This window comes from Chaetomium strumarium, assembly GCF_033439665.1.
Source record: "Chaetomium strumarium strain CBS 333.67 chromosome Unknown B0T15scaffold_2, whole genome shotgun sequence".
Lineage (NCBI taxonomy): Eukaryota > Fungi > Ascomycota > Sordariomycetes > Sordariales > Chaetomiaceae > Chaetomium > Chaetomium strumarium.
Genome location: NW_026944430.1, coordinates 3183610 through 3208278, shown reverse-complemented (window position 1 = coordinate 3208278; position 24669 = coordinate 3183610). Strand labels below are relative to the sequence as shown.

Here is a 24669-nt window from a genome sequence, read left to right as displayed (position 1 = left end):
TCCCCTCTCACAGCACAGTAACGCCTCCATAACCCCGATCCAGCCTCCCAACACCCCTTTTCCTACGCCCTGTCACATCACCAGCAAGATAGCCCACCCAGTACACAGATGCGCCGACAATAGAGAATCCCAGTAATACCATTCTTAAAACATCAGCCCCAAGTAACTCCTCCATCCCAGGCCCAAGCAAACCAAAGCAAGGCAGATCACCCCCTCTCCTCTCTTCTCCTCCCCTTTCCCTTCCCTCTCCATCACTCCACTCAACTCCCACTCCGTTCAGCAACCAAAAACAGACCCACCCAACCCTCCACCACTTGCCGACTCGGGCTCATCCTCAGAGATAGGGCATCCACAACGAATCACACATGGCCAGGTTCATGGGATTCACGGCCTTAGCAATGAGGTCAATAACCGTCTGGTGCGCCGGCAGGTTGCCCGCAGGGGCCTGGGCGAGCGCCACCGCCTTCTTCACGATCATGTCGCTGTTGGCCTGGACCGTCTCGCGAAGCTGGTTCTCGCTCAGGGTGCCCACGGACCGGTGCAGGTTGGTGAACCAGTTCATCATCTCGTCGCGCACAAACAGCGTGAGCGCGTGCTCGAGCTGCTGCGGCTCCGGCTCCGTCAGGCAGCGCGCGATGGCCATGACGGAGGACCCGAAGATGCCCTCGGTCGCCAGCGGACCCATGAGTGTCTGCAAGTTGGGCGTGAGCCGGAAGGGTACGGGCTCCTGGTTGTGGAAGAAGGGCCGGTTGGTCGCCATGGCCGACATGAGGTCCGAGCCCCAGATGTTGCCCGATCCGCGCGCGATATGGATCTTGTGCGGGTACCGCTTGTCGATGTGCAGCACGTACGTCATGAAGGTCAGCGCCGCCAGCTGGTACGAGAAGCGCCGTCTGAAGAGCCAGAACTCGGCAAAGTCCGGGAAGGCCCCCTGGAAGTACTCCAGCGCAACGGTATGGTCCACGTACTTCTCCTGGATCGCCCGCAGCACCTCGAGCCGCGCCGTGACTGCGTGTTCCTGCGGCTTCTGCTGCAACAACAGGTCATGGTTGGTTAGCGGCGCAATCCCTTGAATATTGGTTTGGACAACGTGTGACCTAAGACTTACCGGTCCTTTGGTATCCATCAACCCCCGCAGCTTCTCCATCGTGTACAGCACCGGCTCGTCCTTGGACATGCCGTGCCGCCGGCAGTGGTCCTCGTAGACGTTCTGCAGCGGGATGTATGACGTATCCTCCTGCACCATCCGGAAATGAGGAGCGAGAGGCACCATCAGCGGCAGCGTGAACTGCAGATCCCGCCTGCGGCTCTCCTTCTTGCTGATCAGCGACTGGTTGAGCTGCCGGAACAGCTGCACCGCCCTCTCCTCGCGTCGGCAATGCCGTGTTGCGGGGTGCTGAATCGCAAAGGCATGGACGCTGCCGTCGTGGCCGCGGATCTTGAGCCGCCGGTGCGACACCCCAGAGGAGCGCACCAGGTCGACGTTGGGCAGGAACCTGTCGATGCGGACGAAGTCCTGGTTCTTGTCCTTGTGCTGCAGGTACTGGCCGGGGATCTCGACCTCGTCGAACTTCTGGTACCGGAACTCGCTGAGGTGCGGCGAGTAGTGCGCAAAGCTCTCGAGCGGCACCGGCGACAACCGCCGATCCAGCTTCTGCTCGAACTTGTCGCGCCACCTGCGCAGGTTGTGGATGTACTCATACATCGTCGGCTTGACCTTGACGAAGTCGGCCTCGAAGCTGGGCCGGATATGGCTTGGCAAGATGGTCTCGGCGAAGCGTGTGATGTTGCTCTCCGTGGCTGCGGGCAACTTGACATCCTTGGCATACGATTGCGGCATGCGGCTGACGTAGGCCAGCGCATCGTTGAGCAGCGCCACGATCAACCGGTAGGCGTCTTCGTCTGGCGGACACTTGAAGTGCTTCGAGATCTGGTCCACCATGGTCTCCATGGAGAGCGCCAGCAAGGGGAATGCCGTCTTGAGGACGCTCATAATCTCCTCCGTCAGCTCCCACGGCGCTTTCTTCTGCCCGCTGCCCGTCTGCTCGCCTTGCGCCGAGGGATTGGGATTGGGATTGGGATTAGGATTGGGCGTGTTCGTCTGCGCTGCTGCTGCTGCTGCTGCCGCCGCCGGCGCGTTCGCATTATTAGTATTGTCTGCCTCGGCCTTCGACTCGGACTTCGCTGCTTGTTGCCCGCTTGCCTCACCGCCCGCCGTTGCCGGACGAGAGCCATCGCCGTCAGCCCCTGGCTCTTTCTTAGTGAGTTGGGGAGACGCGCTTGGCTTGTTGCTGGCCGCACTGTTAGCTTGGCTGCGCTTCGCCCGCTCCTTCGCCTCCTGGGTCTTCTTCATGGCGAGCATGTCTTCTCGGCTGGTCCGGAGGTGGAAATACAGCGCCTGCGGGTATGTCTTGGCAATCTTAAGCAGGATGGTCTGCGCTCGCGGCGCCTCCTTGTACGAGAGACCGACGAGGAGCTGCGGGATGTAGGTGATCCACCACCAGACAAAGATCTCGCCCTTGAAGTCGTCGAACCCTGCCGCGATGGTGCCGTTCGCATCATCGATGCTCAACAGCCACAGAATTCGCGCAATCAGCTTCCGCGACTTGTGGTTCTTGTAGCTCGACGCAGCCTGCAAGTAGCTTGTGAGCGCCTGCCTCGCCGCCACGGCGTCGCTTGGATTCTCCTTGAACTTCCTGTCGTTGAAGTAGCCCCACTCGGCCCACGCCTTGGCCGCGGTGATATCGAAGTAGAGAGCCATGCCAAATGCGGCGTCCGCCTGTTCCTTCTGGCCCAGCTTCTCCAGAAACATGCCCTTCAAGGTGTAGAACTCGGCCTTCTGCGGCGCGCTGAAGTAGTTGAGATTCGTGTTGTTAATCACATCCAGCCCGCTCGACAGTTCTTCCGGGTTCTGGTAGTGGCATTTGGCCTGCTCTCTCAGCTTCAGGAAGGCCTCCTGGATCTCTATGTTTGGGAGCGTGTATATCCGGCTGAGCTGGCTGATGCAGACGTCCGGGAGGTTGTGCTTTCTCGCGACATGTGCGAAACGATTGATGATCCACGCCGTCTCGTGGTACCCCCGGTACGCAAACGAAGCACCTCCCGTGGCCTGGGCTTGCTGCGGCAGCAGCTGCAGGTACGTCCCATTGATGAGACCAAAGATGTGCTGCCTCCACGTCACCATATCCTGCCATGCCACGACGTCGTCCCACGTGTTCGGAAGCCTATCCCTCCAGGAATTAAGCAGCAGCTTAAGCTCCCCGGACTTCACGTCAAGGTTATTGGCGTTCGTACCGGCAAGGCTCTGGCAGATGACGCTCGCGTCGTGGAGCTCAATGAGCTGCTGGAAATTCTGGAGGACCGGAATGTGGGCCGCGGTAAGCCGCTTCGGGAGCTGATGCCACTTCCGAATGGACAGCTGGATCGCCTCGTCAACCACCCGATTGAAGTCTTGCATGCTCTCCTGCTTGTTGTGCAGCTTCAGAAGCGACATGAAGGCCTGGAGGAACGATCGCCTGGGCGTGGGCGCGTCCATGACGCCCTTGATGAGGGTATCCAGCTGGTCGCGGTTCTCCTGGTTCTGCCAGTACTCGGGATTCCTCCACGCGCACTCCAGGAGCAAGTCCTGGAAATTCTCATGCTTGGCGAAGTCCTGCAGGACCTCCCATTGCTGCAGCTTCTGGGCGCAGAGCACCCAGTGGTCCTCCCAGAGCATGTACTCTGACTCCGAGAAGGGGATGACGCCGGTCCTGGCCTTGATCTGCGCCGTCTCGTACATGCGCTGCGCCTTCTCCCACATGCCATGCTGCTCGTAGCTCAGGGCGGCATTCGTCTCCACAAACTGGCAACGACGGCGCCATGTCCCGTAAAACAAGTCATCCTCGCCGAGGGAGGAGTAGAGATCCACCAAGGCATCCAGGTTGCTTTCCCGCACAGCCGGGGAGTCGATCTCGGGCCGGAGAGCCGCGTTCTCCAACTGGTAGAGCGCCGTGTACCAGGCATCGTACGTCTTGGCTTCGAACTTGAGGACGTGCGGCGGGATCTTGCAGGCCGGCCACGTCTTCACGACCCCGGTCATGAGGGATTGGACAACGTTGGGACGCTTGTCCATCTGGCGCGAGTGGTAGTCCTTGGTGAGCAGCGCTACCAGGCCGCGCTCGAGATCCGGTCGGTCCTCCTTGGCCACAGCCGCCCAGAAGATCGGGAAGAGGGTGACCCAGAGTTCATCGGCAAACTTGGCGTCGATATGCTGCAGCTGCGCCAGTGGTTCAAGAACGTCGCGCACCCTGACATCGCCAAGCTCCGCAACGAAGCGGCGATGGTTCGCCATGAAGGCCTCGTATTTGTCGTCGCTCATGTTGCCGGGCTCTCGCGTGTCCTTGGAGTAGATGCCGAACAACTGCGACACCTGCGGAGTCCGGAAGTCGTCATGATGAAGCTGGATGGCGGGGTTCATGTCCACGCCGCCCAGGAGAAGCTGCGAAGCCTGCGCCAGCCAGTACGAGTCTGCCAAGGTATCCCAGTTCTGCGAGAGAATGACATACGCGAGCCGGGCGCTCGCTGTCTTGGAAAGGCACTTGTCGAAGATGGACATGAACCTGTTGCGCATCTCGACGTCCTGGGCCCTCGTTCCGATCAGGAAGGCGTGCTCCATACGCACTGTCAGCTCCGTGCGCATGATCTTGGGGTCCTCGTAGATGCGGAGGACGAGGTCGAGAAACTTCATCAGCATCGTTGGATCCTGGCGATGCTCGAACGAGATCATCTTGTGCAGCACAGCTGTTTTCTCCTTGAGCGTCGGCCACGTGCCTTCGGAGCGAAAGACCCAGCCCTCGACCATCTGAAGGATCTTCTCGCAGAGATCCATGTGCAGGGACTTCTCCACGATGGTTGCCAGGACGCTGAGGAACGGCCGCCTGTTGTCGCCCAGAATCTCCATCCGCATCGCTGTGACCTCGATGGCCTTGAGGATCAAGCCTGTCTGCACCTCGAGGTCGTATGCGTTCATCTCGGTCGGCGCATTCGGGTCCTGCTGCTGCTGCTGCGGCCGGATGCCGCTGGCCTGGTGGGCCAATGCGGCATAGTGGGAGACGTGGTCCCGGGCCAGCTTCGTGTGCAGCGACTTCATGATGGCCGGTACGTGCTGGTCAATGGTGGACGGCTTGCGATGCCCAAGCGACCACAAGATGTTCATGCCGGACACGTAGTTCGAAGCAGCCATGCTCTCGGTAGCAATGCCGGAGAAGAATGCGATGATCTCCGAGGTCTGCGTTTCAGACTCCGCATCAGCGTCCGCATCTTCCATCGGGACGTCCTCCGGAACGGCATCTAGAATGCGCTTAACGATGGGCTTGATGTCACGACCTCCGTCGTATTTCCTATCGGCCATGTGGAGGCAGTCCTGGATCTCGGGGTTCTCCGACTTCAGACACTTCTCCAGGATCTTTTGGATGTGGGCCATGTTCTTGATGATCCATTCGTCCGACTTGAAGTTGAGGATGATGCGGACAACCTGCAGAGTGTTGATGATGTTGGTGATGAACTTGTCATCGTACTTGTCCGTGTCCAATGGATCGGCTGTGAGCAGAGACGCCGACTTCTCGCTCGCCAGGACCACGTCGGTAACGTTGGGGAACAGATCCACATCCAGGTCACCCCAGTACTGCGGCTGGAGGAGATTGTACAGCAGCGTCATGGCCTTCTCGCAGAGCTTCGTGTGCGGTGAGGGCAGTGCCGGTGCCGCCGGATCGCGTGGCTTCGCCGAGGGAAGCGGGTACCGTTCGCTCAGCTGCGCGATGAACTCAACCAAGTACTTAACCATCTTATGGCGGCCCATGGCAGGGATCTGGAACTCCGTCTTCTCCGGTTGCCGCGAAGCAGAAGGCGAAGCGGACTGAGGCTCCTCCAGCTTCCGTTTCCTGGTGTTGGGCGATTCCGAGGCGGCGCGGATGGCTTCGCTCGTCCTGCCCTCCACCCGCCGCTCCTCCCACTGCCAGATCAGCCACATCATGTTGAGCGCGAGCTTCCTACTTTCGTTGGACGGGTTGGGCGGCGAGGCCACTTTGCGGAGGCACTGGATGATCAACATGGCGAACTTGTCTCGAGTGTGGTAGAACAAATCGGGATGCCGCACGAGAAACTGGAAGATGCACGTCATCTGCTGCACGTTCTGGCTCTCCTCGGCCAGGATACGGCGCGGCGCGACAGCCCAGACGGGGTTCCGGTCAGTCAGGGGCGTGTTACACCTCTTAGGCATCACCGGGGCCATCAGTTCCAGGGCCTGGGTCACGAGCACTCGGCCCTCGTTCTGGTTGGTTTTCAGCAGCGAGAAGTAGATCTGGGTCACGATCTTGGCCGGGGTCTCGTAGTGCGCGATAAAGTACCCTATCACAACATACGCCGCATGCTTGTTGATGACGTCGTCCAGCCGGATATAGGTCCAGCCGAACTTGATGAAGTCCTTGCGAGCGTCTTGGAGGATGGGGTGGTGATACTTGACGAGCATGGCCGAGAGCTGAAGCACCTCCATGCGCGTGTGGTCGATACGCGGCTGCAGGAGGTCTTCCTGTGTATCGGGGAGGTTGACCTTCCAGATCTTTGTGTTGATCGAGTCGATCACCGTCTTGTCAAGGAACCGCTGGCCTCTGTTGTACTCGCCGCGGTTCCAGTGGCGCATCACATCCATGGCGATGATGGGGTTGACGATGTTGTGAAGCAGATACCATTTGGTCCGCTGTGACGCACTCCTCCCGGCGTAAATCTCGAGGCAGCGGAGGACAACGGTCCTCCAAAACTCGATGGAGTCGCTGCAGATGATATGTTTGTAGACGTAGGTGAGGACCGCCTGCGTCTCGCGGAAGTCCTCCGCGGTGATGGACTCGATGAGACTGAAGAGCGGCTCCAGATCCTTGGGATTCCTCGCCAGTGCCTTGGTAAGGATGGTCATCAGCTGCTCAGAGGCTTGATCTGCCGGCAGCCGGAGGTTTGGCGCCAGAGTGTTCATCTTCAGGTTGCGCTCGAGCTCCTTCCCAACCTGCTTCAACCAGTCAATATGCTCCTTGTTATCCAGCCACGATAACGTGTTGGGAAACTGGCAGAGCGCGTCCAGCATGTTAACCGTGTTGATCATCGCGTTGTACTTGGTCTCCTTGCCCTGGCCGATGATGTTGTTGCACGTCTTGATAATCAACTCGACGTTTGCCGCACCGTAGTCTCGGAGCACTTGACTGTCCGGATGCCGCAGCACCTGCGACAGGAGCCGGCCGTATCTCAACTCTTCCAACTTGCCCAACATGAAGGCCCAGACGTCGGAGGGGTACTTGTTGAGGTACTTGTACAGGGGCAAGCGGAATGGGCTGTGGTGAGTCCTTCGCAGTTTCTCCTCGAGCTCCAGGACGTTATCGATCACCCGCTCCTTAAACTGCTTGGCGGCTTCGGGCAAAAGGTGAAAGATGTTGAAGATGGCTGCAATCACCTTCATCGAGTTGTGCTGCTCGAAGAAGGTGAATGAAACCTGCTGGAGGAAGCTCGGCTCGGCAATCGTTTGAATATGCTCAAGAAGGCGAGCCCCGATCTCTACCTTAAAGTACGTCGTCAAGAGCCGCAGCAGACGGCCAAGGTTGTCCAGGCTTGAGACTGTCAAGCGCTTGGGGTCCTGCAGACTCTGAAGCACCGGGCGCAGACCGGACTGCAGCAGTTCCTTAGGCAGTTTACTAGTATGCTGCAGGACCTGCCGCAACGCGTCGTTGGCCGCTTCGATCGTTGGCTGAGAGTCGGAGTAAAGGATTTTGAAGAAGACAGCCACGACTCTCATCCTCGTGGGTTGGTTGACAACGCTTCCAAACTCGTCGTACGCCATCGCAGTGCTGAGGATCCTGATGCACGAGACGCGAAGATTGACGATGAAGTCGTGCGTCCTGAACTCCAGCGTCTTGCCTGCGAGAGACTCGTCGCTTGCGTCGGCCAGGGCCAGCGACTCCAGAAGCAGGCGGAGGAGGTTCTCGTCCCAAGGGACGAAGTCGCGCTTCAAGGACATGTAGTAGGTGACAGCATCGATAAACCCAATCTGGATGGCAAACGGCAAAGCTCGCAACGGTTTGGCGTAGATGGGCTGCAGGATGTGCTTGCGATGAGGCTCGAGGAGCTCCCAGACCTCGGTTCCGGCCGCCTTGGCAATCAGCTCGAGGGATCTTCTTGCCGTATCTCGAACATGTCGGTTCATATGCGAAAGCTCTCCGTTGAGCATCATGACGATCTGGGCAATCCGAGAGTGTTTAGGCGGCGGCTGAGGCGGTTGGCCCGGTGCCGGAGGCGGAGCCGGTAGGCAGTCCTCCTTCTTGATGTTCTTCGTGAGTCTCGTCAGGAGGATTTCAAGAGTGACCTGTGCCGATCTCCTAGTCTTTTCAGGAAGGTCTTGTGGCATGTCCTTGATCACATACATGAGCGCACGGACGAACTCGATCTGCTTCGAGGCTACCCAGAGGTCTCCAAGGTCAACGTCTGTGAGCAGAGCCTTGATTCCCAGCGTCCCACCCGTTTTGGTGAACCACTCCTCTTCGTAGCAGCCGTGGCAGAAGGTAGAAGCCAGGCTGTTGAAGAAGGTCAGGCGGGCGACCTGGGTGGGAGACCCAAAGATGGTGACGGCCGAGTTGTACATCTCTCTGATGAGCCGCTCGGCTGCGTCCCGGATATCCGGGTTCTCGGAGGCCAGAGACTCCAGAATGGCGTCAGAGAGGACCCTGCTGTCGACGAAGAGTGGCCCTTCACCGGACTGTGTGTCGAACGGGCTGAAGGCTCTCTTCATGTCGATCAATGCTCGCCCGACTTCGATGATGGTAAAGTGCCGAGCGAGGTTCAGGAGCAAAGCATCCACTTCCGCCTTGAAATCGGGCATCGACTGGGCAAACATGAGCGCTTTGATTAAGCGCTTCAGCAGGTTCTCCTCTTCGTTCTTCTTGACGATGGACCGCTCTCGGTCATGGTTCTCGAAGGCAGATGTGTCCACGTCCTTATTACGAGCAACCAGATCCTGCACCTGGAGGCGGACAAGGCGGGGGAGATCATCCGGCAGGTTGTCAAAGCCGACACGCAACTTGACCTGCGCAATGATGAGGTTCAAGGCTTGCCTCTTGTAGTAGGGATCGTATTGCTTCGATGGCGGCGGCTGTGGTCCTTTGACTGGCTTGGGCACTTCCATCAGCTTCCGGATGGCAAGTTCGATGCCCAGGTGTGCGGGAAAAGCCCTCTCATGCTTTGACCCAATGAGCCGGACATCGAAGCTCGCCCGGTCATCGACATATTGCTGGAAGGTGACAGGCAGAGCATCCGTCATGAACTTCCGGTTCCGACCGCCGAGCTTTCCGAGAATCCTGACGGTGGTGTGAGCGTGGAAATGGCTGTACGGATGTGGCTTCAGATGATCAAAAAGAGCCGTCATGAGTTCGTCAATGACTGGCGCCATGATGGGGTCCAGATAATCTGCGGTAAGATTGTCAACGCATAGTTCGAGGGTCCGAAGGCCCTGGCCAACCAGGTCGGTGTTCGCACGCAGCGCCACAACCAGTGGACGCATGAGGAAGCTGAGATGAGGCAGGAGATTACTCAGCCGAGCTGGCACCGTCAGACACAGTTCGACATAGAGATCCCGCTCGGCAGGCTTGCGGGCGGCCAAGAGGAGGTTGTTGAGCACATCGAGCAGCATCTCCAAGAGGGGAAGGATCTGCTTGTACAGATGCTCGAACTTGCCGCCGCCGATGCTCCGGAATAGAGCCCTCAGCAGCAGGAAGTAGTTCATGGGCTCCTCGGCCTTGGTAGACAGCTCGATCGACTTGGTCACGATGTCGACGACGTGCGGCAGAAGCACCTGCTCGTTCTGAGACGCGAAAAGCGTGACAGCCATGAAGGCCAGCTTGAAGAGCCGAAGCAGGATGGCCGACTTCTTCACGTCGGCGGAGCCCACGTCCTCAATGCGCTCCATCAAGAAGCGCAGCAGCATGCCGCAGAAACTGGGCGACGTCGCCTCGCTGGCAAGGAAAAATTGGGGGATGTGGAGAAGGGCTGTGTGCTCGTGGATCATTTCGTAGAGTCGTGGGATCTCCTGCTGGAACACCTCGTGGAATGTGGCAGGGTCGATACAGTGGAAGACGGTTGCAAACGTCTCCAATAACTCCTTCTCCTCTTTGCTACTCGAGATCATGTAGAAGTTCGCCATGTACTCGACCGGCGAGCTGTACGGCGACTCGCTTGCGGGTTTCTCTATTTCGTAGTATCGGAATACGTAGGCGCCCTCGCGAAACAGCTTGATGATGACCTTCACTTCTTCGGCAGTGAATCCGCAGGCAACATCTGTCCAGTGCGCAGGTGCGCTTGTCAGGTCCACCGCGCCTGGTATATTGCAGCTCTTCAGCTGGTAGAAAGTGTTCTTCAACCCATTCATTAGATTCCTGAAAAGAAACTTGTTCTCGACGACAGGATCGGCGGCTCGTTCACGAGGGTTAGTCGTCTTGATGGGCATGGCGTTGAAGATGTCGACCTCATCCCATTCCGGCGGGTTCCCCGTATCTGCGAGGTATGTGTCGGGGGTGTTCTCCTCGGCCTGTTGGGCATACTGCCTAGAGAGCTTGACGGCATTCGGATATTGCCTGTTCATGGCGGCGAATTTATCTCCAATGGCGTTGAGGATCATGATGAGATAATGCCGAGCATCGACCTTGTTCGGCATTCGAGCGATGAACTCGGCCATATTGAGGAGTAGCTTAGCACTCATCGTCTGGAAGCTTGTCCCCGGAAAGTTGTCCTGGAGATTCCGAGTGTAGACGAGAACCGTCTTGCGGATTTGCTCGGGGGAGAGACTCTCCCGGACGTGGTGGATAAGGTCCGCCAACATGCTGTACGCGAGAGGGCGCATGCTCTCATGAACCGTAAGCCCATCTCCGATCAGAGTCCGCTCATCCAACAGCTCGTCAATCTTTGGCACGAAGATCTTTCTGAAGTTGAAGTTGATGATGTGACGGATGGCCACCAAAAGCTCTTTACGTGCCCCGGACTTTTCCCTCGGGCAGTCCTTGAGAAGGCGAACAGTGATCTCCGGGAGTGAGGGGAGGAAATCGGTAAGGTAGTTGGAATACTGCCTGAGCAGGTAGGCGAGGAAGCTCATAGTCTTCACCTGGGCGGTGATGAAATCCCCAAAGGCGGCTCGATTCTTGATGTTGGGGCTCACTCCTGTGTGGATCGTCCCCCTGGCGGCGGCGTCCTTGTGCGCCTGGTCCTGGGCCTTGGCTTGGCAGAGCAGTGTCGACTTAATCAAGGGCACGAAGGCCTTGATGTTTTGCGGGACAGTTTGCCGATGAACTTGAAAAAGCGAGACAACGACAATGGGACACTCGGCCAACACCTTGAACGACTGCGTCCCCCTGAGCAAGGTGCGATTGGCCTGCTGCCCACCCTCGACGCTGACATTGAAATCACCGCCGCCTGTGGCGACGGGCGACCCTGGCCTTGGGGATTGTTGAGGCGGGAGGAAGGTGGTTTGTGTGCTTCCCGGTGTGGACGGGGGCCCTGGCGGCCCAGTCGAGGATGTGCTGTCCAACTGTTCGCGGACAACCTTGTCCAGGTGCTCAAACAGCTCCTGAATCAGCGTCAGGAATATCTGCACCTTGTTGCCCATGACCTTCGCCTGGTGCCGCATGATGTCCGAGATGATCTTGATGCAGAGGACCGCATTGTCCTCGTTATCATTACGGACGAGATGCATCAGTAGGTCCACAACCTCCTCGGCATATGGCTCGAACGGCTCGGAAGGGGTCTGGGAAGTGGGCAGCCGGTGAAAGATCTCGAGCACGCAGTTCCGCAGCTTCTGCGCGTTGATCTGCTCGGGTTGGGCGGTTTGAAAAACACATGGCTGGCGGAGTATGTTGATGAATGTAGGCATTACTCGCTTCAGGAAGATCGGGTAGCCGGCGCCAGAGGTGTAATGGTCGAGACTGTCGCGCAGCGCTGCTGCTGCCTCGACCTTCAGTCGGAGCTCTGCGGGAGAGACTAATAGTTAGTACAGAAACAGGGCTTACAGCGCGTGGAGCGCATGAGTAGAAGTCAGCGTACCAAAGTCGGGAACGCTCAGCTTCCTGATCGCATCCTCAATGAGACTGCTCGCCATGGCTGCGGCCACCCTAGCGGGTGCAGGGCGACAGCCTCGCTGGCCGCAACCGATATTTCAGAAACAGAATCGTCAGGTCGGGATGCGGCGGGTTCTTTCGGGGGCGGTTAGCTGTCGGAATGTTGCCTTTGCGCAAGAGGTATCACTCCAGATCTGAGGGTGAAGTATGAGAAGCGAAGTACCTATCCCACATGCACGCCTCTATGATCGATTACTTCATTAAGTTGGTTCGCGCAGAGACCGGGAAGTCGCAAAAAATATCCTTGCATTGACAGTTGAAATCCGTTTGAGAAAGAGGGAGAGCTTCGTCCACGGCTAACTAAAAGAAGGGTGTGTTGGATGGGAAGACAGCATCACTGTAATCCGTACGAGTCGAGGCTACCGCTCCATGCTACGCGATGGGAAAATTCCCGAGAACCGCGAAGCTGGGCGATGCGGCCGCGAAATCAGAGTGCGCTAGGGGGCGCAACATCTTTATTCCCTCAGAGTGGGGCACATTAGGCTCATTTGATTGGAGGCATCCCTGTCTTTGCTTGGCACACACCCCCACAGTCTGAGAGACCACGCCCCATCTTATCTTATCAGTGCCACCTACCTAAAGTACCTTGGTATTGAGGCTCCGCGTGGATCAACTACGAACCACCAACAGCTACTCCCTACAGAACCTCGAGTTATTAGGGTCGGATATCACGAACAACTCTCTCAAAGGTTGCTCGGTTGCTCCAGAACGAGGGTGGCAAGTTACACAGTAAGCAGTGGTCAACTGGGTCCAATGCGTTATCCACTTACTGGCCTCTGCACCGAACGCTCCAATTATGCCGCCGCAACTCATCCTCCCATACGTAAGGTAGTACACTTTAACTACCCACCCAATCACCGTCGCCCACTTGAACGCTGCCTGACTCATTCACTCGATGGGAGGAGGTCACCACATCTAATAAGGGTTTGCCTGTTGCGCGCCGTTGTTCTCAGGTCTCCTCGAGCAGGCAACACGTCGACGTCAACTAGCAGTATGACTGGTTCCTAGTTCCTACTACGTATGTAATACGGAGCATTCTTCGCCGTGCTGGTTGGGTCACGGAACAATGCTGGGCAAAATACACAAGTTACGACAGCCATGGCGATAATTGCTGTTCAGAGGAGCGAGATTGAAGGAAGGCCTCGAGCATGCCATGAGAAGCAATCACTTGTCCACAGGGGTTTTCGCACATACTCGCTCAAGGAAGTTTCTGTAAAGGAATGTGGGATTTTATTGTGAAGGAATGACTGTCCACCACCGCCAACCACCCTAGCCCTCGATCTTGAGGTGTAACGAACGTCTAGTAGCTCGAGAGCCAATCCACCGCTATCCGAAACCCTTGTCCAAACAAATGTGTCAGCGAATGTCCTTGTGTGTTCAAAGCGAGCGACTCCGTCAAAGTTCTTGTCCTGCTCTTTAAGCGAATGTGTCCACTGAGTTGCCGCGCCTGTTAACGAGTGCATGCCGAGTCAAAGTGACTCGATCCCCTGTTGTTAATGCATTGGAGGCAAGCCCTGCCGGATGTGTGTAACGAATGGTACCGCTTGGTATCCTTGCGGTCAGATCGGAACATTAGACTGCACCGCTGCAGCCGCTTAACGCCACGAGGCGCGGCGGCCGCGGACGGCCGGGGCACTGGAAGCGGCAGCGGCGGCACCAGCAGCAGGAGTGCTAGCAGCACCGCCAGAGCCGGAGCCAGAGCCGGAGCCGGAGCCAGAGCCGGCACCACCGCCGCAGTTGCCGACGGGCTTGCCCAATTTGCCGCCGTTGTTCTCGACCGACTTGCCCGGGTTGGGGAACTCGACGTCGGTACCCTCGGTGGTCTTGCAGTCTCCGCCAGGGGCAATGTTGGCGATAAACATGTCGGGCAGCGCGTTCAGGGCATCCTTGCTGCCACCGTCACCGGTGATGGAGACGGGGGCGCAGTTCATGTAGAACTCGCGGTTGCCGATCTTGTTCAGCCACGACCAAGCAAGCGTGGCATTGCCGGCAGGGATGTCGTCAGGGATCGTGAACTCGTACTCGTCCTTGGCCTGCGCGTTGGGGTCGTTTCCAGCGTTCCCATCGACGCCGCGGGCAGGGCAGCCACCCACGATGGAGTGGATGACCTTGAAGGCGCTCTGGGCGGTGGGCGGGTTGTCGTAGGTGAGGGAGATCTGGCAAGAGCCGCCGCCGTGGACGGCAGATCCGGTGAAGCCCATCTTCTGCTTGGAGCCCTTGGCCATCTCGGTCGGCGTGCCCGAAAACGTAGCACCGGTCTGAGCCTGGCACGGGTAATTGCTGCCGCTAGGGTCCAGGGGCCCGAGCTGAAGCTTCGGGTTTTCGTAGGGAGCAGGAACCCGCAGGAGCATGTGGCCGTGGGCGACGGCGGCAAGGCCACCGGCGGCAATGAAGGACTTAGCGAAGAACATCTTGACGGATGTTTTTGGAAGGAAGGTTTCAAAAAAGCGTTGAGCTGACTCGGTACTAGAGTATCCTGAAAAGGAATGTATGGCAGACTCGATCGACGAAGTCCGGTGTAAACAGAAAGGAATGTGGGAAAAGGAAGGTTATTGCACCAGGCAATACAAGAATATCAAAGCCTCAAAGGAAGGACTGGAGTGGTTGATGAGTGAGTGAGTGGTGAGGAATCCGAGAGCTCGGGATCCGGCTCGACGGTGTTTCCTTATATCACCCATGGAGGCGGGTGTGGCCTTAGATCGGGGACGGGCGTAGGGACATGAGCTTGTCCCGCCGCCGCCGCCGCCAGTAAGAGAAAGGGGCCAGGGCTACTGCGGAACATGCCTTCAAACACAGACGCCTCTGATGGACAGAGCCGAGCGACGGACGTGCCACACTGGTGCCCTGCCAGAGTCCACTTGGACGGGCAGTTCCGTGGGTCTTGGGTCGCCGACGGCTCATCAGACTCATCAGATTGAGCCCTCATGTCGCGGTTCAACCGGTGGAGTACGGCCGGGGCGAGCCATGTCAAGCTCTCTCGAGGCCGCTTGGGGGCGGCGGCCAGCCGGGCCAGTAGCAGCTCAGACTGCGAGACCGAATTCGAAATTCCGGCGTGACTTAGGCGAGGCTGCCAAGACGGCGACCGTCCAAACATGATCTAGTGGTCGTCAAGGACAACTCGCTCTGCAACGCAACCGAGGTTAACAGGTGTTTGGGACCTTTGACATCAGCGGTATCTTCGCCGCTTCCGAGCCGCACCAATTCGAATTGCACTGTCTGACCTCGACGGAGTGGACTTCAGATGCGACCAACGCGGCACGGCAGCTCATACGAGAGAGCCACTGCCACTGAAGTCAGCGTAATTTCACGGCTATGGATGCCGAAGGACTGGTTGGCAGAAATCGGGCCCGTGAGGCCCAGTCGGGGACCATATTTTCAGGTCCTTCCAAAACGACCCCGCGAACGGGACGAACAGAAGCAGCACGTCTCGCGTCAGGCCGGAATTAAGCAGTCGCTGTTCTCCTAAAAGGCTGCAAGTTATCTCGTCGGTTGACGCGGTTGGAAAACTCCATCGCTCTACAATTAAACCAGGCAGTCAGTCAGCGCCTATGTCCTTCCTTTGAATGAGAACCTAGGTAGTTGTGCGTGAGCGGCTGAGAAAGGCTGATGACTCTGCTTCGAGGCCACCTCGTTTAGTTGGAAGTTGAGGTCCCTGTGGAGAGTCTGGAGACCCTTGCGCCCGTGGAGCTTTGGAGTGTGAAGTTGGGCAGGGGAGCCAATTGGATGAGTATGTAACTTGCTAAACTGACTAGGGCTAAGCCTTTCCGCTTTCCTCGGGATGTATCCGTGAAGAAGCGTGTCATGTATGAAGTGCCACGAGTTGCCCACAAGAAGGTTTGCGTATAATCCTCAAATACAAACTCAAATCGTGGCAGTTTGAATCCAGGGAGCAAGCTAGGCGGGTAAATACGTATGTCAAGCGATCCATCCAATGTCAAGAACCTTCAACTGGAATGCGGACTTCATTTTCCCAAAGAGGTACGCTCGGATCCTGAAACCATCCTTCGTGCCTTCCCCGCCAGAAGGTTGCATGCAGTACAGCCCCGCCAATCACCCCACTCTCAGCCCTCAGCCCTGCAGCCTTACAGCCGTTGCAGGGTTCGGGCTAAATCGTCGTCGATCGTGGATGTGTCTATGAAATGTGTACTGTGCAGATTGGTCTATCCCGGAAAAGGATAAATGTCAAGTGAGTTACGCATATATACAGCGCACTGCTTCGTCGCTGCGGTAAATGACTACTAGTATCCGACTTCGCCGCGCATGACCATGGCCCAGCCGGCCCTCCAACACTTGTCTGACGATGCCAAGCGGGCCGCCGCCCAAACCGCAGCCTACCTTACGTACCTACAGTACCAGCAGCCGGTCCCTCACAGGTGGTGGGAATTCGCTTGGCCTGAAGCGGAAGCGAGTGCCGATGGGCACTTCATCCTCTACCGGCCCGATACATTTTTCCGCATCCTCGCCTTTTGAATTTACGCCACTCCATGGCTAAGGTGTGTGAAACTGAGATGTCTTTCTCCTTATACCTGGTAAATACAGTTGGCGGCGTATCATCGAGTATGATATCTCAATACGCAGGCGAAATAGGAGATACTACAAAAAAGCTTGCATTCATAGTCTAGGAACTTGAAATTCGTTCAGACGTCAGGACTGCTTAACAGAGACAGCGCCGAAATAAAAAGGGTACCTAAAGGTGCACATACATCGAAGGAGCGGATAACAGAAGAGCTCTTTTAAGCACTACAGGATATAGTACCTCCCTCCTACTTCACCTCAACGATGAGTTCCTCACCCTGCTCTCCTCCGGCCCCGCCCTTCCAAAACGGACTCCTCTCCACGGCAAAGCCGCACAGGGCCGTCAAGCTCTCGTCACTGTCTGACGAGAGTCAACAAGGACATGGCCTGCCGCTGCCGGGCGGGGTGGTGCTGTGGAGTCCGTGGACAGACCTGACAGGCTGACAGTCAGCGTGGAGGAGCTGGAGAAGAGGGCGGAGGATCGGTACGATATGGTGCCGCCGCGGCTGGTGAAGTGGGTTTAATCGGGTGCTTTTGTCATAGCGGCGAGAACCCGTATATTTCGCCTGTCCGGAGGGCCATTCGGACCAAGGTGCCTCTCTGGGTGCAAGTGAACCGGAATGAGATCATTAGGCACTTTTCTCTGCGGTGGGTCGATATGCAGAAGAAGACTTGCACACACCTGGGCGTGTATGAGATTCCGAACGCGCTGCATGATAGGTTCATGGCGGGGGAAGGGCTAGTGTTTGTCAAGGACTCACAGGCGGCGGCAGAACATGCTGTTCGTTTGTTGGATGACGATGAATAATCAGCAGGATGTGCAACGGAGTGGTGGGATATTATATCCGTGACTTGGTAAAAGACGGTATAAGGCACCTGCCGATTACAAAAAATCATTCCAACTTAGGCGTGGACAGAGAAGCCCCCATCCACTGGCAGAGCCACGCCGGTCACCCATCCTGCTTCCTCACTTGCCAACCACGCCGCGGCATAAGCAATCTCCTCAGGGCCCCGGTCAACGCCGCCATCTCCCCATGGTACCACGGCCTTGAAGAAGTCCATAGCGAGATCATTGGAGAGCATGGGCGCCGTCATGGGCGTGAGGACGGCTGTGGAAAAATTGAATTAATATCCAGGCTGATATTGGGATAGAAGTTAGAACTGAGATACTAGTACTCACTACCAGGGCAGATGGCATTGCACTGGATCCTGGCACTGCCATATTCGAGTGCCGTTGCCTTGGTGAGGCTGATGACGGCTGCTTTGGAAGCGCAGTATGCACTCGACAGCTTCACCTCCCTCAGACCGGCAGCGCTAGCGATGTTGATAATGCAGCCCCGTTTCCTGAACTCGTGGGGCAATTCCTGCTGTAGAAACTGCCGAATCGCGTATTTGGAGCAGAGGAATGTTGCGCGTGTGTTGACATTGCTCCATTAAGGGTGATTCAAGGTCAGTTTAACTCCTAGGACACGGCAGCCACCCAGACTTGACAAAATTAGTAGTTAGTGTTAGGAAGACAACTTACAATGTGCCGCTCCACATGTCGTCCGACATCTCGTGCAACGGCGTCCAGGGCGGCCCAACGCCAGCGTTGCTCACGATACTATTTGCAATTAATCACACAGTGAGAAACCCAGAGTTCGACCCTAAAACTTGGCCATGGCTCATGAGACCACCGCCTTTGTGGAAGGTCTAGACTCACACATCCAACCTCCCAGCGCGCTGCACCACCTCCGCGACCATGCCCTTCACCTGCTCCTCCACCGTGACATCCACCTGCCGGAACCCGGCCCTGTCCTCGCCGTACTCCTGTGTAATCAACTCGTGCGTGGCCGGGATGTCCTCGCTCGCACTTGGGCGATAGCCGGGCCGCAGATCGGCGCACAGCACGTATGCGGCGCCCTCGCGCGCCAGGAGCAGGGCGATGGCCCGGCCAATGCCCGACGAGGCACCTGTCACGATACAGACTTTGTTGGCGACGCGGGCGGCCATGGCTGGGCTTTGATCTCAGGTTTCGCGGGTTCTAAATGTTGTGCGGCTGTGACGACGTTCCCCTTGCAAAGATGCGACGAGATCGGAAAGGAAAGGGGAGGGGGTTGAATTGCTGACCAGTCGCGGTTGTGCGGTGCGTGTTGATGGTATGTATAATGGTATGATGGAACTTTGGCCACCAAGACGAGGAGGGCACAAGTACTATGTGACTATGTCCAAGCCTCAGTGGTACAGTAAGTACTACTAGTAGTCCTAGGCACCAGCGGAAGCAGAGTGATATCCGGTCGGAAGACGTAAGTTTTTGCGAGCAAAGCCGAGCCCCTCCGTCGCAATCCCACCCACGACAGACCTGTCGGTGTTCAGGAGCTGGGCTTGGTCGGCGGATTGTTGGCGGGGAAAGACTGGCGAGTGCTACCGTAGCACTGTAGTAAGTAAGTTCCAGGTTAGGAGGCCTACTACTAGGGCGCGTATGGGGGATGACCGGAGAAGCTGGTCAATTGGGGGCCAAGCCGGACAATGGTCGGGGTTGTATTTTTCCATTGCTGGCTTGTATCTCTTTGCTCAGGCATCGTTTATATGCGTTTTTTTCGTGGAATTTGAAGGGGGAGGTGCAACTAAATCATACTTTCCTTCTCAAGGAGGTAAATGGACTTGTGGAACACGCGGTGCGTGAGATGATGGTTTAGGTCAGACCTAGTACCTACTATAGGTAGTACCTAACCAATGACTTACAGAGACTCCATAACGTGGGAGTTGTTACTTGTCAGTAGGGCGCAATCAACGATAGATAGCACGCACTTTGGTTCGATCAGGTAAGGGTATTGATAGCTTGATATTGATGTAAGGCAGCCTTGGTTCTGAGCTACCTCGGACTCGTAGCTTGGTCTGGAATGATCCTACGGCACCGCTGCCTACTGGTAATCCAACCCGAAAGATATTACTAGAATTTAGTTCGCTTGGGCGATGGACGAATCGGCCCTCTCTGCACCGGCCTCAGCGTCGGATTCTGCGCCGGCAACTGCCGCGGTGTCGGTTGGGTCGCAATCTAGGCCAGGTCAGCAGCTGCAGAGATCCAACGGGAGGTTGAACAAGGGTTGAAAATACGGAAGTTCGGTTACCCTCAAACGCATGACCCCCGCGCGTCCAGAAGCGCAGTTTCTCGCGGCGGAACTCTTCCAGATCCCTAGATAGCAACTTATGAGTAACCATAATCAAAGAGCGAAGCGGCTACCCAGCCGCGGGCGCCACTCACCACTCCTCTTCTTCGAGCTCGCGCGGGTCCAAGAACACATAGACCTCCGCCTTCTCCTCTTTGCCCTGGATGTTTGCTTGTCCCTTCGGATTCCCCGGCTGTCCTGGCAGCACTGTGACGGTAACCGTCCTGCGCTCGTACTGACGCCCCTCGAAGAAGTCCAGCTTCGCCATGTTCGCCCTCGTGAGCCCCGTGGCGTAGGTCCCAAAGACCTGATGGCCATTGTCCGCGACAATGCCCGGATAGTCGGCATACTTCACCCGGCGCCGGCAGTAGCCAGGAAGGATGGCTGGGTGGAAGGTGTGGAGCTTGGTGATGGCTTTGGGCGGGTTCTTGTCAAGATAGCAGACAGAGTAGAAGACCTCGGGCACCATCTGAGGGGCGGCAGACGGTTATGTGGTTAGCATCCACATCCCTTGACATACCGAGGTCTAAGGATTCTTGGAACATACCAATGTACCTGATCAAGCATCAAGTGCCATCAACATTCAACACTGGTTAGCAATAGCACCCCAAGACTCCAGTAGCGGATTCAGCCAGGTGGCTCAGGCACTGTGTTCAACTCACCGTAGAAAAAAGCGCAATAAGTGCGCTCATCACTTTTTGCGCTCCTTGCGCCGTTCTGGCTGGCCATTTTTGTATGCCGTGTTGTGAGCGCGTGCAACTGCCGTGTCGAGGAGCGAGATAGTAGAGCGGGGACGATGGGCCTCGTTGTTAAACGCCTGAAAGGGTGTGCTGTGTTTATGACTTTATGTATTGTACCTATGCGAAGGGCAAGCTGAGTCAGGACAGTAAAATGTACGTCTGATTCCCTACCGTGACAGACTGAACTTGAAATGAGTCTTATGACTCTTATCGTGGGCAAAAACCTCACTTTATGTTTGATATGCGGCGACTGCCAAGCGATTTAGGTGCCTAGCCAGGTAGGTCCGGAGATGCAACACGGACGACATCGGAGATGGAGGGCACAGCGGGTGTTGGCCCTTTAGCAGACCGCCGAGTTTCATGCTTATCCTTTGTCTTGGAAGTCCAGTCGCAAGAAAGGGCGACTGCTGAGAACATCTATGAAAAGGTTTAGACTTTATATACATCCCTAGAGGCAGCGAGACAAGTGGCCAACTTTACCAGCACGGTCACGGTCCCGAGGCAGGGGCGTAATTCGTCTTTGCCTAACTAATGGCTTGCTACCGGGTAACACCCTGGCAGCAATCAGGTCACGCATTATACGGCGTTACACATGAAGTCACTTCAAAAAAAACCTAATGTTGGTAGAAAGGGTTTAGTACTTTCAAAGCACTAGCATTCAACCCCTAGCACACCAGTAGCACAGTAATAGCCGTTTGTACAACTTGAGTCACTGTTATAGGGCTGTTAGCCCACGGCCCTTCGGACCAAGATGCGCGATGCGCCGGCCCGAAAGACAACTTGCAGTCCCCACTCCCTCAACAATCACCCGACTTTGCAAACACTCTCTCTCTTACGGCGTACGGTCTTACCACTCTCAGGGCGCAAGCCACCAGCCCCTCCCCTTGGTACTGCACCTTAGTAGCCTTTATAGCGGACGACCCGATCAAACACACAAGGAAAATGTCGGAAGCCCTGCTTGACGAAATAGAAGCCATCAACTCCATCTACGGCGACAACACTCTGACTCACTCGGCACAAGACCCGGACCCCACCATTTTCATCCTGACGCTGCCCGGCGAAACGGCCTCACTTAGGGTGCAGTTCCCACACGCCTATCCAGACGTCCCCCCAGCCGTCCTCGGCACCCACAGCTCTGGCTCGGCAGGAAAGCGCGGGTCGGCCGCCCGGGACCTGGCCCTTTTCCGGGACGCCGTGAGCGAGGCGTATGAGCCGGGGCAGGTCTGCCTGTTCGATGCCCTCGAGAAAGTCCAGGAGCTTCTGGCCGCCGCCGCTCAGGACAGTAGCGGGGACGAACAACATCACGAGACCGATGAGCGGCCGCCCACGGCAGCGCCCGAAGAAGAAGACAACAAGCATGCAGCATCCCCAGGTACTACCAAGGACCTGCTACTGGGCGACGCACCGCCCCCGCCCTGGACGCTCTCCCTCCCTTTCGTCGAATGCAAGTCCACCTTCGTGGCCCGCTGCGCGCCGGTGAGCTCCCCGCAACAAGCCGCCTCGTATCTGGCCCATCTGCTGGCGTCGGATAAGCGGGTGCGCGCCGCGACGCACAACATCACGGCCTGGCGCATCCGGGGACCCAACGGGACGAGCTTTCAGGACTGCGACGATGACGGCGAGACGGCCGCCGGCGGCAGGCTGCTGCATCTCATGCAGCTCATGGACCTGTGGGGCGTCATGGTGGTGGTGACACGGTGGTATGGCGGCGTGAAGCTGGGACCGCGGCGGTTTGCGCTGATTAACCAGACCGCGAGGGACGCGTTCGTGCGGGCCGGGCTGGTCAAGGAGGAGGTATCCACGGGCGGGGGGAAGAAGAAGGGGGGCAAGTGAACTGTCTCAATTGGGGATGGGATGAGCTTTGAGGGACAACACGTGGCATTTATTGATACAGATTCTGAGGGGAGTATGGTCTCAAGTCGCGGGGATGGTTTGGGATATACACCACCTCGCGCCTCGCCGGTTGGTCCCACGATAAACACGACCTTTGGGCCTTGACAACCTTTTGGAGAGCCCTCGCACTACCACCCGACCAGCCACTCCCCATCCACGATCATTTCGTACACATTCAAAGTCTCAGGAGACTGCCTTTCTTCCAACCATCACCATAAGATTATTTTTCAAGCTTCTCCCGGTTCCTCCCTCCCCAAAAGAGGCTTCAAAACCCGCAACGCCATCTCCGCCTGCTCTCTCGACAGAATCACCGCCCCGGCCCTCGCCGTCGACAGGTAACTCAACTCCCCGACACCATCGCCTCCTACCGCGCCCATCCCCACGGCCATACCGTTCCCCATGCCCATCTCCCTCACCAACCGCCCCGCCACGCCCGACACTATCCCCGTGGCCTCAAACGGCAGGTCGGCCAGATCCAGGAAGATCGGCACGAGCGCGCCCTCGGTGGGGCCGACGACCGAGTCGCCGAACAAGCCCAGCAGCTCGCGGTCCAGCAGCAGCGAGGGCGGGTCCTCGTCGGCCAGCGTGACGCTCAGGAAGTGGGGTTGCGCGACCAGCGCCGCCACCACGCTCGTGTACAGCTTGGTGTCGATCGTGTCGACCCAGCTGGGCGTCGTCTTGGAGCCGCGGCGGCTGTCGCCGTTGGCGCCGAAGCCGCGCGAGCGATGGGAGAGCGAGGAGGCGTGATTGATGCCTGCGCCGCGGATGCCGGTGCATTGGACGAGGGTCAGGCCTGGCTCGACGTGCGGGGTTACGTGGCGCCTTTTGAGGAGGTCGAAGGTGCGTTCTTGGAGTTCGCTGAGCTCGTTGTGGGCCGGGGAGGAAGGCGGGTTGTCCGCGGGTGGTCCGTTGTAGCCGCCGAAGATGCCGAAACCGTGGTGGTTGTGGCTTGTCGCTGTGGGTGAGGGCTGCGCGGATATCAGCTGCGACTGGTCGTCCTCGGAAAAGACGAACCCCCGACCAAGCAGGGTCTTAACCACGACCTGGCGGTCCTTGATCGGTACGAGGATGAAGTCGGAGTCTAGTGTCGCGTTGTCAGCCATATTTTCTCTGTCCCGGCCGAGTTTTCTGTGTCCGCTTCTTGGGAGAGCACAGCGAAGCAGTTTACTCGGTCGTCAGAACCGAAAGCACGTACAATATGTCGTGATAAAGAAGATAGGGATGCCGGCCAGCGCCAACGGGGACGTCAGATCGGCAACCCGCGATCCGGCGTCCACGCCCGCGCCATAGACGCTGAGGGCGGCGTACGTGTCCTTGGAGATTGCCACCGACTTGGCCTGTTCCCTCGGCAGGCGCTTGATGGCGGGCTCGAAGACCGACTGGGCCCAGGCTGAGTTGCAGACGATTGAACACTCGATTGGCGTGACACTTATGTTGAGGAAGCCATGCTTGTGGCTGTTGCTGGTCAGGTTCGCTTGAAGGCTCTGGGTGGGATCCTGGCTGGGCGGCAGGACAACCTTGAGGATAGGCTGGAGGAGGCTGGTGTAGAGGTCGAGGGGTATATGGATGAGGCTCAGGGTGCCGTCCTGTGGACCCGGTTAGCTACTTGGTGGGAGAAGAAGGCGGAAAAAGGCCATTGGACCCGATCGAATCGCCATGGTCGGTTTATATGCAGGGACGGAACTTACGAGAAACGACACCTGCGCGGTCATGGCTATATGGTTAGGCCCTCCGAGGGGGAGGGGGAAAGGGTGCTCGAGAGGTTGTGCCCCAGTCGCCTTCTCCTTGCTTTTTCCCTTTGTTTCCCCTCACACAGTTCACGAGAGTGCAAACTTGTAAACTGGAGAGTGTGCAAAGTAAATAAAGTTCGGGGTGAGCCGCAGGCCCGGAGAAGTTCCGGGATATAAGCGGGGCCGTGATCTGATAGCCGTGAGCAGCTCCGCTCATCACCCTCAGGGGACTAAGTACCCCGGCAACCAGAATCGGCTCCTGTACCTGCAAATGCCGTATTTGACCTTCGGTGAACTTGTATAAGAAGGCAGATAGACGACGGTGGCCAAGTGAAGAGGAAAGGAAAATATGATGGATCAAATCTTGGGTCTCACAACGTGGTTGAGACTTGGGAAAGGCGTGCAACAAAGCCGGTGAAATGTGATGTAGCGCTGCGGTTTCCTTTCATTCAGTCTTTGAGAAAGCACG

General features: G+C 57.3%; 6 protein-coding genes across 6 annotated transcripts; 1 reads left to right on the top strand and 5 right to left on the bottom strand.

Annotated features, from left to right (window-relative positions):
- Positions 1–164: 164 nt before the first annotated feature.
- B0T15DRAFT_117158 (uncharacterized protein) lies at positions 165–12543 on the bottom strand. The gene is made up of 4 exons (XM_062861574.1): positions 12337–12543; positions 12100–12248; positions 1109–12024; positions 165–1030 (listed from the first exon to the last, which is right to left on the bottom strand). Exons 2-4 carry the CDS (start codon positions 12152–12154, stop codon positions 335–337), a joined length of 11667 nt encoding a protein of 3888 aa, XP_062724510.1. The 5' UTR covers positions 12155–12248; positions 12337–12543; the 3' UTR covers positions 165–334.
- An 899-nt stretch (positions 12544–13442) lies between these two features.
- B0T15DRAFT_565815 (uncharacterized protein) lies at positions 13443–14817 on the bottom strand (the record flags this gene model as incomplete). Its single annotated transcript, XM_062870676.1, has 2 exons — positions 13810–14817; positions 13443–13480 (listed from the first exon to the last, which is right to left on the bottom strand). The coding sequence occupies exons 1-2, from the start codon at positions 14582–14584 to the stop codon at positions 13443–13445; spliced, it is 813 nt and encodes a 270-aa protein (XP_062724509.1). The 5' UTR covers positions 14585–14817.
- Positions 14818–17402: 2585 nt separating this feature from the next.
- B0T15DRAFT_117141 (putative 2-(R)-hydroxypropyl-CoM dehydrogenase) lies at positions 17403–18914 on the bottom strand. Its single transcript, XM_062861573.1, has 4 exons — positions 18391–18914; positions 18214–18291; positions 17869–18116; positions 17403–17797 (listed from the first exon to the last, which is right to left on the bottom strand). Exons 1-4 carry the CDS (start codon positions 18678–18680, stop codon positions 17592–17594), a joined length of 822 nt encoding a protein of 273 aa, XP_062724508.1. The 5' UTR covers positions 18681–18914; the 3' UTR covers positions 17403–17591.
- A 577-nt stretch (positions 18915–19491) lies between these two features.
- Positions 19492–21030, bottom strand: B0T15DRAFT_525111 (AIG2-like family-domain-containing protein). Its single transcript, XM_062868820.1, has 5 exons — positions 20500–21030; positions 20385–20392; positions 19933–20306; positions 19799–19863; positions 19492–19725 (listed from the first exon to the last, which is right to left on the bottom strand). The coding sequence occupies exons 1-5, from the start codon at positions 20564–20566 to the stop codon at positions 19628–19630; spliced, it is 612 nt and encodes a 203-aa protein (XP_062724507.1). The 5' UTR covers positions 20567–21030; the 3' UTR covers positions 19492–19627.
- Positions 21031–21377: 347 nt separating this feature from the next.
- Positions 21378–22410, top strand: B0T15DRAFT_500498 (ribosomal protein S5 domain 2-type protein; the record flags this gene model as incomplete). The annotated part of the gene is made up of 1 exon (XM_062867371.1): positions 21378–22410. The coding sequence occupies exon 1, from the start codon at positions 21520–21522 to the stop codon at positions 22408–22410; it is 891 nt and encodes a 296-aa protein (XP_062724506.1). The 5' UTR covers positions 21378–21519.
- Positions 22411–22553: 143 nt separating this feature from the next.
- On the bottom strand, positions 22554–24475 carry B0T15DRAFT_116914 (ACT domain-containing protein). The gene is made up of 3 exons (XM_062861572.1): positions 24159–24475; positions 23666–24056; positions 22554–23551 (listed from the first exon to the last, which is right to left on the bottom strand). Exons 1-3 carry the CDS (start codon positions 24180–24182, stop codon positions 22698–22700), a joined length of 1269 nt encoding a protein of 422 aa, XP_062724505.1. The 5' UTR covers positions 24183–24475; the 3' UTR covers positions 22554–22697.
- Between the last annotated feature and the right edge of the window lie 194 nt (positions 24476–24669).